Source organism: Rhinatrema bivittatum, chromosome 7 (genome assembly GCF_901001135.1).
Source record: "Rhinatrema bivittatum chromosome 7, aRhiBiv1.1, whole genome shotgun sequence".
NCBI classification, from domain to species: domain Eukaryota; kingdom Metazoa; phylum Chordata; class Amphibia; order Gymnophiona; family Rhinatrematidae; genus Rhinatrema; species Rhinatrema bivittatum.
The window spans coordinates 258,497,603-258,512,896 of record NC_042621.1 but is presented as its reverse complement, the minus strand read 5'-3'; the positions used below and the strand labels follow the sequence as shown (position 1 = coordinate 258,512,896).

Below are 15,294 nucleotides of genomic sequence, written 5' to 3'. Positions count from 1 at the left end.
TCCTATTAAAAAGCAATCTCTCTTTAAGTTCCGTGTTTGATTTGTCCTGATAGTGCCACACATCTCTCACTAGGCTGATATTGATTGATATCATGTCACACTTACTTGAGATTGCTCTGTTTTAAGTTTACTGGCTTATTGTATTTACATTAAGTCACAATAAAGTATTCTTGTAAAAAAAACCACACAAATACCATAAAGGACCCATTCCAATTTGTTTAGGACTTGGAGGAGGCTATTGCAGTTCTGTTCAAAGAAGCAATACTAATCATATCATGTAGAAATACATACAAGGCAGGAAGATATTGACTTGAAGCTTGCCCATAACAAAATCAATCTGCTGTCTTAGTATCAGCAACTCTCAGATGATGTGTCCTGCTCTCTCAAGCTAAAGCACAGAAAATCTCCTTCAAGGAAATTCACTTGGACATCAAACTGGACCTGAAGCCCTGCTCACTGATACACCCTCAGTGAGTCTCCTTCAACAAACTCATCTGGACACACGTGCCAGGAGTCTTGCTCTCTGACCCACCCTTATCACTCTCACCTACACTACAGATTCAGGCCAAATGATTGCTTCTTAGATACATCCATAGCCATTCATGGTTTGATAGGTCACATCTATGTCTGCAATCATGAAAGCAGAGGCTAGAAACTTAGTATTGTTGACCATCTGCATTTATTCTCTGTTCAATGATCTCATCTGGACATTAACCTCAGAAAAGCCAGTGTCAGGAACCTAAGAATTTCACCCATCCACAGTGATTCTCTCTCAATAAACTCACCTGCACTTCAGCATCAGCAAACATAAAAATAGGAACCCTGTCCTCGGACCAATCCACAGCTCCTAGAATTCAAAAAGTGTAAACTTTACATTGATTGTCTCCATTTCTTAAAATTTCTTCAATTATATTTTTGTGCAAACGCAATGATATCTGTGCATCAGCCCGTTTCCATGAGCGAAATCAAACAGGAACCTTCACAGCTATTGATACAGCTCATGTAATATAGAAGATATTGTGGCCGGTTAAAACTGCATTTGAGGCAATATTGTTTCCCATCGTCTGATGCAGTGCTTCTCAACCCAATCCTTGGGACACACCGAGCCAGTCGGGTTTTCAGGATATGCACAATGAATACGCATACAGTGGAGGCAGTACATGCAAATATCTCTCATGCATATTCATTGTAGATATCTTGAAACCCAACTGGCTGGGTATGTCCGAAAGATATACCTTAAAGAGCTGTACAGAATACGCCCAAAAGATCTAAAACGTACAGACCACTCTTTGCAAGAGCTGCAAAAGAGCTCACCAACCACGTGAGAGAAGCCCTGCTGTACATCTCTCCAGTCAGTAACTAAGGAAGACTATACAGCTAGGTCAGTGAAAACAATCAAGGAACATCAAATCATTTAACTGATATAAGGATAATGTCTTGACTTCATTCTCCTATTAGCCCTCCTTCGATTTGAAAACGGATTATGAACTTGAACATGGACCTCAATTTGTATCCAGGCATAAAGGACAGAATTAGTGGAAGTTAACATTGCCTCCCTGCGACAATGTGATGGTGAAATACGGGCTGGGCCTTATTCCCCAGGCTTACAAGCTCTGGGATATTTTAATGTTCTTGCTTAGCCTTTTGTTACCTTATGGAAAGTGCAAACTTAAGGGCGAATTTTTAAAGGGCCGAGTGCATAAAAATCGGGACTTCGCATGCGGCCGGGGCCTGCGCATGCCACGCATATTTTCAAAAGGGCCCAGCCACGCGCGTTATGTCCTGATACATGCACAAGTGCCAGGCCCTGAAAAAGGTGCGGGCTGGGAGGGGCGTGGAGGGATGGAAGCCGGCCGGTGTGCGGAAGTTGCTTCTGCTCAGATGGAGCAGTGAATAAAAAAACAAAAAAAATGGGAATAGTTAGGGTTAGGTTAGGAGTCGGAGTGGAGAGGGGAAAAGCTAGGAAGAGTAGGGTTAGCGATAGGAAAGTTTCATCCCAGCCCGCTCCTTAATTAGAGCGGGCTGGGAGGGAACTGGGGAAGGCCCAATTGTGTCACCGTGCGTAATTTACTAAAATTCACCCTCCCTGTGCGTGCCGCCCGCACATGCGCACGCGGATTATAAAATCCAGTGGGCATGTGTGCGCGGCCAACGTATTTTATAACGTGCATGCCAGCGCGCGCGCGTTATAAAGTCATCGCATCCATATGCGCGCGCCGGGGACCCCGTGTACATGGACACATGTGTGCTCCTTTTAAAATCTACCCCTTTTGAGTTTTGTGGATTAACTGCATAGATTGCTTCATCAGAGAGCTTTGCACCACCCTGGCCAGCAGAGGACTATAAAAAAATCTTACCACACAAGGCACTGAACTAAGGCAGCCTCTGACCTCTTACACTGTATGTTTACAGCCCACATAATCCCCCTTGTACTTGGAAGCACACAGCATGTCCCAAGAACTAGCTTCAGCTGCCCTTCCACCTTACCGTGGCGAACTTCAAAAGCCTTTCATCCAGATAAAATACCGATGTACCCAAGTAAAGGGGTTACTTGGAAATTGCTCTGCACAAGAGGGCTTCTGCGACGCAGGGCCTTTTAGCCAGGTTAAGAAGAGGTGTGCCTAAGGGCCTGAATGGGTCAAGAGAGCAAAATGGTACGTGTACTTTTGACATTAGCAAAAACACGTGCACTATTTCCCAGCCAAAATTAGTCTGCAAAAACAGCAGATGCAAGTATCTGCCCACGTTTTACTGCATGTTCTGTATGCAAATTTTTATACCTCCCTCTTTGAAAATTAACGTTAAATGTGCATGCATGTGCACCTCACACACAGCATGTGCAGTTTGCAAATCTATCCCTATAGGATTATTTGCTTCTTTTAGGTCTTACCTGTGTTTGCTCTGCTGGGGGAGGCATCGGGAGTGTAATACTGCTCTGGTAATGCAGAGCCTTCAGCTTCCTATTCAAAAAAAAAAGAAAAAAAGAAAGTGCATATCAAAAAGTATTTCTGGATTATGGACCCACCGAATACAGAAGATTAGTGACAGCAGATCATGGGCCAAGAGTCATTATTTTCTGTCCGTCAGCAATCCTGCACTACAGAACTACGAGGCAACAATCTCCTGACTAGCAGGCTATGAACGTGGAGTCTATTGCACTAAACGGGTGTTAGAAATTGCGAGAACAGCTGGGAATGCCTACTGTGCACACGGTGTGGCATGCGCCGCTCATGCTTTGACTGATCATTTCAAAAAGATCATCACATATTTCCAGCTTCTAGGGAACAGAAGGCCGCAAGTGACAGGTGCAGTCTAACTACTACTACACCAGGAAGTGGGTGCTGAAGACCTGGCGCGACCTCTCTTATCACCACCAGATGGTGCAATTGTTTCATTGAACGAATTTTCTTAGGTTCTGCAGATTGAATGAACACGAGGACTGCCTGATGCAAACTAATGTTATCAGGTATTCACCCACTTTTAAAAAGGCGATTACAAAAGCAGCTGACCCCCTTATGGGGGCGATCTTCAAACCATCCATACTGGGGAAAAGACAGAGCACGCTTGCCGCCAATTTTCAAAGGGAAGGGCACGCACGCTTCTATGGTACAACTCACAGCGTGTAGAAAGTCCCCGTGGACACACCTGCACCTTCATGAAAATAACGCATGCAGATTTCATGATGCAGTTTACGCGTGTACCGTTCCTCCCCCTGACCTAAACAGGCACCTGGGAATGGCTCCTGATAATACAGCTGAAAGCACACGTGTTGTCAGACAACGTGCTACCGTATCCCACGCCAAGGACAGGCAAGCTTCGTCAGCGGAATTACACGGGTTCAACGCTGAAACCTGGCCCCTGTGTGAACTCGTTTGCCTCAAGCTACAGGTTTCAATTTTGGACATCAAATATTCCATATATCTACAGTCGGACCACATTTTCTTGTGTTAGGAAATCAAAGTACCCCCCCATCACTATAGTTTGCTTTTTTTTGAATTTTAATTTTTTTTTTAAGTCTGTTAACTTCCACCTTCTAATCTTTGAATGTTTATAAAACAAGTTTGGAAATTAACCCCTTCTCCCCACACATATTTGGGGCAAATTTCAAATGCTGTGCGGGTAGCTTTAAAGACTGTGGGTTCCTTTCCCTCTGGACTTTGCACCAGTTCTTAAAAGTAAAGCACACGCGTACTTTCCCTTTGAAAATTGCTCCAGGGGAAAAAAACCAAAACAAAAAACAACCATTGTTGCATTCACGAACGCCTGTACTCATTGAAGGCAAGAAGTACAAGTACCCACAGGAAAGGTGGCCAAAATGCCCTTTGACCTATTACCTTCACCGAGGAGAGGTGACAGCCAGGTTACCTCCTAGCCCACCCTTAATGATCTATGGTTGACAACAAACCTTTTCCATTGGAAACAATTTAGTCATGATTTGAAACTCCAGTGAGGAAGACTCAGAAGCAATGTCAGGAAATATTTCTTCACTGAGAGGGTGGTGGATGCCTGGAATGCCCTTCTGGAGAAAGTGGTGAAGATTAAAGCTGAAGGATTTCAAAGGGGCATGGGATAAACACTGTGGATCCCCTAAAGGCTAGAGGATGGGAATAAACAAAGCTTAACTGGCACGGAGCGGCAGTTACTACCCTTAAGAGAAACATGGAGGTAACCTGCACAGAGCGGCAGTTACTATCTTGGGAAGCTTGCTGGGCGGACTAGATGGACCATTTTGGTCTTTTTCTGCCGTCATTACTATGTTACCATATATATCTTCCAATCTGGAGAGAAATTCGCCACATGCTGGAAGCTCCTATTGTATTTCTAGAAGTGGCTCTCATGCCAGCCCCTTTCTTTTACAAGACTGTGTAACATAAAATAAATGACTTATTTTTGGGAGGGGTGGCAGTGCTGGGTTTTTTTGTGTAAAAGGTGTGTGGGGAAGGGGGAGGGTGTTCTTCTCTTGCTTTTTACAAATTGTTTCCAATTGTTTACTCAAATTCTTTTACCTGTAGCAAAAATGTGTTTTGAACAGTGCGGTTAGGCGGCCTGGGCAAATTCGCCCAGTGAGAGGTATGTCCAGGCCCATGAGTCTCTGCTCCAAGAATCACGCTGCAGTACCAGCTCTTATACTAAATACTGTCACCATAAACAGCTTTCTGCTTCTATGTTTCAATCTGATTAACACAGAAATTCACTGCTTTCGTTCTGGTTTTTTTTTTTTTTGCCTGTGATCTGACAATACATTCCTGTCAAAAGTTTTGGATCACAAAATACTGCATGACAAAAAGAATACAGCAATCACAAAACAGTGAAAATGTTATTGAATGACTTTACAAATCCCGTGCAAGTTACTCTCTCAGATAATAGAGGGACCAGGGGGCACTCGAAGTTAGCAAGTAGCACTTTTAAAACAAATTGGAGAAAATTCTCTCTCTCTCTCTCTCTCTCATATATATATATATATATATAATCTAACTAGATAAACGACGCTTGACCGACGTGCCGCAAATGCGCAGTAGAGAGCAGCTCTACTGCGCATGTGCGGGCGAGCACGTCGGTCTTAGGCAGCGTAAAAAAAAAACAAAAAACATGGCGGCGGCGGTACCGGCAGCGGCGGCCAGTAGCGAGGGAGGGAGTGACTGAGTGAGAGGGAGGGACGGACTGAGAGGGACGGAGAGAGAGAGTGGGAGGGAGGGATTGAGTGGGAGGGAGGGATTGAGTGAGTGGGAGGGAGGAGTGGGTGAGTGTGTGGGAGAGAGGTAGGGGGTGGGGAAGAGTGAGGGGAGAGTGAGAATGAGGGAGAGGTGAGAGTCAGGGATGTGAGTAAGTGGAAGGGGGAGAGGGAGAATGAGGGAGAGGTGAGAGACAGGGGCCGCAGTGGCGGCGGCGAAGACGGGCGGCAGCAGTGAGGGAGGAGAGAGAGAGGGAGGGACTGACTGAGAGGGAGGGAGTGGGACAGGGAGTGGGACTGAGTGAGGGGGGAGTGAGTGGGACTGAGTGAGAGGGAGGGAGGGAGTGGGACTGAGGGAGAGGAGGGAGAGGAGGGAGGGAGTGGGACTGAGTGAGAGTGAGTGGGGCTGAGTGTGAGTGAGAGGGAGTGAGTGAGACTGAGTGGGAGGGAGGGACTGAGTGAGAGGAGAGGGAGGGTGGGGAGGAGTGGGTGAGTGTGAGGGAGGGAGGTAGGGGGTGGTGAAGAGTGAGGGGAGAGAGAATGAGGGGGAGGTGAGAGACAGAGGGATGTAGCCCGTTTTAACGGGCTTAACGGCTTGTATATATATATATATATATATATATATATATATATATATATATATATATATATATATATATATATATATATATATATATATATAAACAGTGTGTGTCCTGAAAATGCTCAGATCGGTTCCTGATACCATCGAGCTTTGTAAACAGATTGGAAATCCTCAGGTTTCTGTCACAAACAGTTGGCTATTTCATGAGTTAAGTCTTCAAAGTACGAAAAGCACTCAAAAGCAATCCCCCGACTTAGGTTTGCAAAAGAGCTACAGCAGGAGGGACTACCCCTAACGACAGTTGCAATCACGTCTCTTCGCCAAAATTTCCACAAGTAGCAATAAGCTTCATATTACCATTCTTTGCATTAATAAATAAGCATATCTGAAAAAAATGGGACCTGTCTGGACTGAAGCGCACATATACAACAATTTTATTTAAGTGTTTTTATATACCGATAACCGTTTGCACATCATATTGGTTTACATAGAACGTATAATACTGGTAGAGGAAAGTACATTGAACAAATTTGGTTACATGGCAAAAGAGAATATTGTGGGTAACTGTCATGCTGGAGCAATAAAAGATCAAAAAAGAATATTACCTGATAATATTCGTTCCTGTAGTACCATGGATCAGTCCAGACTCCTGGGTTTTGCCTCCCCTCCAGCAGATGGAGACAGAGAAAGTTTTGACAGACTCTGCCTTATATACCAAGGTACCACCCACAGTCTGCCAGTATTACTTAATGTCAAAGCAGAATGGTTCAAAACCAAACTAACTATATACAGGAACCGTAAACTCGAATGGGATCACTAACCCCAACTGTGACCCAAACCAAGAAAACAGGTTAAACAAAATCGATCTGCTTACAGAAAGTAAACCAATACTGAATGAGCGAACTCTCCCTTACCTGCATGCATGCAATGGGCGGGACTCTGGACTGATCTGTGGTACTATAGGAACAAAAATGATCAGGTAAGAACCAATTTTCTTTTCCCTGTACATACCTGGATCAGTCCAGACTCCTGGGATGCACCAGAGCTGACCTTACCTGAGATGGGTTCCGGAGAGGCCCGCTCTCAGCACATCCTCTCCAAAATTTCCTGGTCCTGGCACCTGGACATCCAGCCTGTAATGCCTCGCAAAGGTATGCAAGGACTTCCATGTAGATGCTCTGCAAATCTCCTGCGGTGAAATCTGTTGACATTCCACCCATGAAGCCGCCTGAGGCCGGATAGAATGTGCCCGAAGCCCTACTGGCAAAGGCCTACCCCGTAGCAAATACGCAGAATTTATTGCTTCCTTTAGCCACCGGGCTATTGTGGTCTTAGATGCCAGATTCCCTCGTTTCGGACTGCTCCAGAGGACAAAGAGGTGATCTGAGACTCGAAAACTGTTGGTAACCTCCAGATACCGCAGCAGAGCCCTGCACACATCCAACTTCTTTAAGTCCTTAGAGAGAGGATCCAACCTGTCCAGATTGGAGAAGGACAGGAGCTCCACTGATTGATTTAAATGAAAGGAGGAAACTACCTTTGGAAGATATGAAGGAACCATTTGTAAGGAGACACCCAAATCGGATATCCTCAAGAAAGGCTCTCTGCATGACAACGCCTGAAGCTCGGAAACTCTGCGAGCAGAGGAAATTGCCACTAGAAATACCACTTTCAACTTGAGATCTTTCAAATTAGCCCTCTTTAAAGGCTCAAAGGCCTTCAGATTCCAAGAAGGGCATGGCTGATTCACCGGAGGGCGCAAATGCTTCGCTCCCCTAAGGAAGCAGGAGACATCAGGATGCGTGGCCAATGCTACGCCATGGATGGTACCACATAAACATCCAAGAGCCGCCATGTGCACCTTCAAGGAATTACACGATAAACCCTTCGCTAACCCCACCTGAAGGAAACACAAGATATCCGATATGGTTGCCTGGGTGGGCATAACCCCCAGTCCACGCACCAAGAATCAAAGACCTTCCAGATGCGGGCATATGAAAGGGAAGTCGACGGTTTACGCAAACTCAACAAAGTGGTCACCACCGCATCGGTGTAACCTTTGACCTTTAGACGGTGCCTCTCAAACGCTATGCCACTAGACAAAAGTGATCGGCCTGATCAAAACAGATGGGCCCCTGATGAAGAAGGTTTGGAAGAGGCGGAAACCACAGGGGACCCTCCACCGCTAGATTGACCAGATCCTCAAACCACGGTCGATGTGGCCACTCTGGAGCCACTAAGATCATGTCTGACGGGTGATTCTCTATGCGCCTGAGGATTTTGCCGATTAGAGGCCAAGGAGGAAAGACATAAAGCAGGACCTCCGTCGGCCAAGGAAGCACTAGAGCATCTACTCCTTCTGCTCCCGTGACTCTGTGGTGAGGAAAGAAGCGCGGAGCCTTGGAATTCCTGAACTTTGCCATCAGATCCATGTGAGGAGTGCCCCATCTGTCGCAAAGGAGTTGAAAGGCTCTGTCTGCCAACTCCCACTCTCCTGGCTCGAGATGATGTTGACTTAGGAAATTTGCGTGAACGTTGTCGAACCCGGCGATGTGAAACACTGCTATGCTGACCAGGTTCCACTCCGCCCAGCTGATTAACAGGTGAGCCTCCAAAGCCACTGGCTGACTCTTGGTTCCTCCCTGGAGACTGATGTAAGCCACCGTAGTCGCATTGTCAGATAACACTCTGACCGACTTCCCCTGGATGAGAGGGAGGAAGGCCTGCAACACCAGCCAGACTGCTCTGGTCTCTAGCCAATTGATTGACCATTGAGACTCCTCAGAGGACCACTGCCCTTGCATGGACAGACAAACCGCTCCCCAGCCGGAGAGGCTGGTATCCGTGGTCACCACCGTCCATTCCGGGACTACCAAGGGAACGCTACGAGTCAAATTTTCCGAGAATAGCCACCAATCCAGGCTGGACCGAGCTGACTCAGCGGCAGGCTTCGATGGAAATGTTCGAAAACCGGATTCCAAAGGGAAAGTAATGCTGATTGTAAAGGCTGCATATGCGCGAAGGCCCAGGGAACCAGTTCTAGCGTGGAAGTCATGGAACCTAGAACCTGTAAGTAATCCCAGACCTTCGGAGGATGCTTGGCCAGAAAACCTCTTACCTGTCCCTGCAATTTGACAATGCGGTCGGACGTTAGGAAAACTCTCCCCTGTTTGGTGTCGAACAAAGCCCCCCAAAATTCCAACGATTAGGAGGGAATTAGATGACTTTTGGCCCTGTTGACTACCCAGCTGAGTGCATTCAAGAACTGCAGTAAACGCCGGATTGCTGGCTTGCAAAGTGCTTCCGATTTCGCCCGAATCAGCCAATCGTCCAAGTATGGGTGCACCAGCAACCCCTCTTTGGGCAGTTGCGCTGCCACCACCACCACCATGATCTTGGTGAATGTCCTGGGGGCTGTAGCAAGGTCAAAGGCCAGAGCTTGAAACTGGTAGTGCCGCCCCTGGATGGAAAATCTAAATCTCTGATGATCCTCCCGGATCCAGACGTGCAAATATGCCTCCGTCAGAGCCGCCAGGAACTCCCCCGGTCAAACTGATGCAATTACAGATCGTAACGTCTCTATGCGCAAGCAGGGTATCCTAAGACATCTGTTGACCCGCTTTAAATCGAGAATGGGCTGGAAGGACCCCTCTTTTTTGGTATGACGAAGTAAATGGAATAACGACCCTTTCATTGTACTGCCAGAGGAACTGGAACAATTGCGCCTAGATCGAGGAGACGATGCAATGTCTGCTTTACCACTCGACGCTTTGTGGCATACCTGCATGGAGAGACTAGAAAGCGAGGGCGTAGACGGCGTGCAAAATCTAAAACGTAGCCGTGTTTTATCACAGAAAGAGTCCACTGGTCTGATGTGATTTTGGTCCATTCCTCGTAAAACAGAGACAGTCTGCCCTCTATCACTGGACCAGAGGAATGGACCGGCTGCCCATCATTGTGAAGATTTACCACCTGGAGTAGGCTGGAAGTTTCCAGGCCTACCGAAACGTCATCCACAAAAGGACTGGGACCATGACTGCTGTCTACCCACATTCTGCTGAAAGGAAGAAGTGGTTGTTCTGGGGGCTCGAGGGCGACGACTTCCACGAAAGCGAGCCCTAGAAGAAAAAGATCCTCTTGACCTTGGTCTATCCTCTAGTAACTGATGAACCTTATTCTCACCCAAGGACTTAATCATATCTTCCAATTCCTGTTCAAACAGCAGTTTGCCCTTAAAGGGCAAGGACCCCAGCTGTGACTTTGACGAAAAGTCCGCAGACCAGTTTCGTAGCCACTATAATCTACGTGCTGAAACGGCGGAGACCATGGACCGGGCAGACATCCGTAGCAGGTCATAAAAGGCATCCGCACTATAAGCCTCCGCCGCCTCGAGGCACCCTGTCTGAAGAGCTTCTTCTTCAGATAGTGAATCATTGGCCTGGAGCTGTTGGACCCAGCGGAGTCCTGCTCTTAAGGCAAAATTGCTACACATCGCCGCTTGGACTCCCAGTGCCAAGACCTCAAATATTTTCTTAAGCTGCATCTGCAGCTTTCGATCCTGCAGGTTCTTGAGGGATGTCAATCCTGTGACTGGGATAGTGGTCTTTTTTGTGACTGCTGACACCGCTGCATCCACTTTCAGAACTCGCAGGATTTCCAAAGCTTCCTCCGGCAAAGGATAAAGTTTGTCCATCGCCTTTGAGACCTTCAACCCCAAATCTGGGGTGTCCCATTCCCTGAATAGTAGGTCCGTAGCTGAAAAATGAAAAGGGAAGGACGTGGGAGGACCTCTCAGGCCCAATAACACAGGGTCCATAGATCCCAGGCAAGACTCCTTCGGAGGAGCGTCAATTCCCAGTTCTCCTAAAATGGCGCGAATGAGTAGTCCCAGTTCCTCCTTCCTGAAAAGGCGCACCACTTTAGGGTCGTCCCCCTCAACGACATGGGACCCTCGGGCAGCACTCTGCTGCTGGTCCCCCTCGCTCTCTACCCAAGATCCGGACTATCTGGATCATCAGTGTCAGAGGATGTGTCCGAGTCTGTCTGTGGAGCCACAGAACATAAGGGGTGCTTTGCTTTTGCAGGCCCTCCTGGCCCCTCAGGCCAGGGCCGCTTCCTAGATTTAGAAGGAGGAGAAGAAGAGACTGTCTTACTAGAAGACTGATTCTTACCTGCTTTTCTGGCTTTAAAGGCCTTATGGAGCCTTAAAATGAATTCTGAGGAAAAGGAGGAGGAAGAATCCGTGGAATCCGTTTCTCTCATCTCCCTGCACGTTTGAAGCAAGCAGTGTGGGGGATTTAGGCCTCGGTGCTGGTTGCTGTGGCAACAGCTGAGGCGAGAGATTTCCCTCCCCCACCGTGAGCTGAGCCGCCAAAGAGAAGGCTCCCAAAATGGCGCCCGTTCCTGCACTCAGCGGGAACTGACTGCCTGAAGACGCCGGCCGACTGCCGAAAGCCATCACAACCGACCTCCCACAGAGAATCACCCCCACCCCCCCCCCCCCGGCTGCGGAGGTTCCCTTGCCCCCGGGAAGGCAGGACGTACACAACCCATTGCGGGAGAGGCGCGCGCGCGGCACGATGCCCGGCGCAGCATGAGGGAGACTGAAATTAAAAGAATTTTTTTTTATTTTTTTACTAACAATGCGAGCAAGCGACGCAATTCAGTACCAAAATCAGTTCCCCCACCGGCCGTGGCCGCGAACACAAAGTAATGAAGAGCCGCCCTTAAGTTTGAAAAAAAAATTTTTTTTTTTTTTTTACAACCTGATCTGCAGATCCTGTCCTGTTCTGGTGTGGTCCTGCTGGGATGAGTGATCCGGGCTCCCCGGTATCACCCCAAGCACTGCTGCACCTTGGCACCAAAGGGCCTCGACCCTGGCCACAGCCGCCTCAAACACCAGGGGGGATGGTCCCCTCAGGACCTGACAACCCCCTGGGAGGCCCCAGGACACTCCACCCAATCTATTGATGCTTTTCTTTTTTTTTTGTTCCAAACTATATTTAAACCAAGTCCTAGCTGACTAACACTATTCTGATTTTTTGGTTTTTTCTTTTTTACCAAGTAACCAGTACAGACTGTGAGTTTTGCACCTCCACCATCTGCTGGAGACAGAGTAATACTGGTAGACTGTGGGTGGTACCTTGGTATATAAGGCAGAGTCTATCAAAACTTTCCCTGTCTCCATCTGCTAGAGGGGAGACAAAGCCCAGGAGTCTGGACTGATCCAGGTACGTACAGGGAATCCAGTTATACGTTAATCCAAATGTAACTGTTCATTTTAATATTTACTATCTTACTGTAGAAAGGTTTTACACTTTCAGTCTCCAGCATGTGAGTGAGGGACACACGAGCAGGCCCAGTCTTTCAATGTTGACCATGTCTCATTTTTGGGATTCAACACTTGGGTTTCTCTCCATTGGGAAAGATCACAATCTCACGACTCCTTCTCTTCTCGATGTGGGAGAAAACTCTGATTCACTAAGACAGAGTCCCTGACATCAGTGAAATGACAAGAGCCTCTGTTGCTCCCTGCAGACAAATGCAAAGATGCGAGAAACTTTTCCATGTCAGCCATGTATGTCACCAACTGGACAGATTTACAGCACCCTGCCAGCCATGAAGGCGCACAGAGGGAAAACATAAGGACAATTTAGTGATGCCTGCCTTGCATAAAGGTGCAAAGAAAAACATATAAAACAATTTAGTGCCTTATAAGTGTGAAGCACAAACATTGTGTGTCCTAAGTTATGGCCCCTGAGGTCATAAAGTGCAGAAGGGCTATCAGTAGCGGTCATCTGTGAACAGCTGGGACATCTCACCCTGGTCTGAGGTTGACCTGGGAGAAGGAGAACAAAAGAGCTCTGGAAGACCACGAAAAGATGAGCAAATCAGACTTTTAATTGTACCTTCCCATTAATATACAAGAACTTAATGAATGACGGATAAGTAAGCTCTTAAAAGGAGAGGGAGACAGCACCGGGTTGGCAACCATCCCAAGAAGCACAAGAGCCCTCCGAGTGCTGACAGCTGCTCCTGTGGGCTGAAGATGAAGACTAGCAGAGGCCCGATCCTCGCTTCCCTGCAATCGTGAGCAGCCAGGCTGCGCACCCCCCTCTTGTTGCTTCCCAGTGACAGAAGGGCCCCCTGAAGCTTCATGCCTCAAGGTCTGAGGGAAGCGGAAACGTCACAGCGAGCTCCAGAAACAGACTTCACCCTGGCAGTCACGAGAACTCTTAACGACGGTGAGAAACAAGGGGCTCATTAGCTATGACTTATTAGCACTCTAATGCAGGTTTAAGCTAAGATGATGTAATTCTATTGCTCTTATAAACTGATGCCAAGCATGTTTCTGTAACAATGTGTTTTGCTCATGAGAAGTGTTTGCCAAATTACTAGAGTTATTACAGTAATCTCTCCTGTATAAAGATTTATTCTTCCAGATAGACAGACTACTATAATTCTCTAATAGTGTGGAACTGCAGGTAAAAGGAGGCTGTGGGGGAAGGTAATGAAACCATAATTCCCTACACCCAGACATACCTGTTCTCTCCTATCTGTCCCTATTGTACAATGCATAGAGGAGTTTCCTCCGTGCTCTGGAACGGGGATCGTTTCGCTGTCCTTCGGTCTTCTCAGGGTCTCTTCAGGCTGCAGGTTAGGTTAACCCCAGACATTGACAAGTTAGGGTCATTTTTAATCACTCACAGCATACACATGTTTTGCAAACTTCCAGTTGGTTGTACAGCCTGTCACATCCATCAATAAATTAAAGGAAAGCAACACAAAGATAACAAGCTACAAGGCTAGAGAGATCAGGAGGCTGAACCTCGCAGAAACAGCAAAGATGTAGGGACTGAGATTCAAAAGATCTAGGAGCATAACTTAAGAAGTAGGCACCCAGATCTGCCTGCATAAAACCCCCTCTTCCCTGAGCATCTAATTTTAGGTAACTACAAAAGTGGGAGGGGCCAGGGGAGTAAAGTAGGCAGCTAATGCTGATTTTCAGCACTAGGCATTTCACTTGGGCACATAAATGTAGGCGAATAGCAGGTGTCTCAGCTTTAGGCACCCAAAGTTAAGAAAATATTCAACCAAAAAGCTTAGGCTCTCAGCTTTCCTTGAAAATTGGCCCAGTAATGTGACTACAGTGCAGGAGGTTCACTTCCCCTTCTTCTGCAGGAGTATCACATTCACAGCGATGGAGATGAGGACCATCAGATAGCTTAATACCATGAAGGAATGTGGAGGTCAGGATTTGAATTAACTGCCAGCAACTTACTTGCTCTCTCAGCTGGGAGTGAGCAACTGACAAACTGAACACTGTATTTACTCTCAAATCCCAAGTACAACTCACTTCCAAATTGGTTCAGGACACTTTCCAAATGAGATCTGAACAAGGGTAAGGCCTTACGGAGATTGGCTGAAGGTCGACAGAACTGTCTGCCATATATTGCCAAAGGATACGCAGAAGTGTGAGAACAGGCCCCGATACGTGTGCTACACATGCAGAGCCATAGAGAACTGGTGGTACCTCAGGGTTTAGGTCTTGTGCCTCACCGAGGCTAGGATACAGGTCCTGAACAATGAGGATCAGGGTGAGGAGATCTGCTGGTCTCACGGCGCTCGCATTCCGACTGAAAGACAAAAATGAGGAAGCAAGGGAGCCGGGCAAAAAGAGTTAGGGGCCTACATACAAAAGGGCTCTCTGCTGCTGTGCATCAGTGGGGAAAATGCCCCTTAGTTCATAGACTTAATCCAGTGCAGAGAATATGCACTCAGTGAGAAAATGCAGCAAGACTCATTGCTGTTTTCTACATCATTGCAGTTGCCACCACCAGAGTTAAGGGGATTCCTGTCCAACAGTGCTGTGGGAGAGGTCAAACAGACCCCAGGGGTGGGGGCAACCTAGGAACAGTGTACATAAAAAAAAAAAAAAAAAAAGTAAACATACAAAATGAACAAAAAACCACCACTCTGTTTTGTTCTGCTTATCAAGACTGTACAATTAATTCTGCCTATTGCGGTACTTACAGAGTAG

The 15,294-nt window shown here is 47.1% G+C and overlaps 1 protein-coding gene across 1 annotated transcript in view; it reads right to left on the bottom strand.

Annotated features, from left to right (window-relative positions):
- Positions 1-15,294, bottom strand: part of LOC115095851 (Hermansky-Pudlak syndrome 1 protein homolog) — a 69,373-nt gene that overhangs the window by 17,823 nt on the left and 36,256 nt on the right. The window contains exons 8-10 of the mRNA XM_029610104.1: positions 14,788-14,890; positions 2,891-2,960; positions 786-847 (exon numbers count right to left, since the gene is read on the bottom strand). Of these exons, the coding sequence (XP_029465964.1) occupies positions 786-847; positions 2,891-2,960; positions 14,788-14,890 (235 nt within the window). The remainder of the gene's footprint in view (positions 1-785; positions 848-2,890; positions 2,961-14,787; positions 14,891-15,294) is intronic.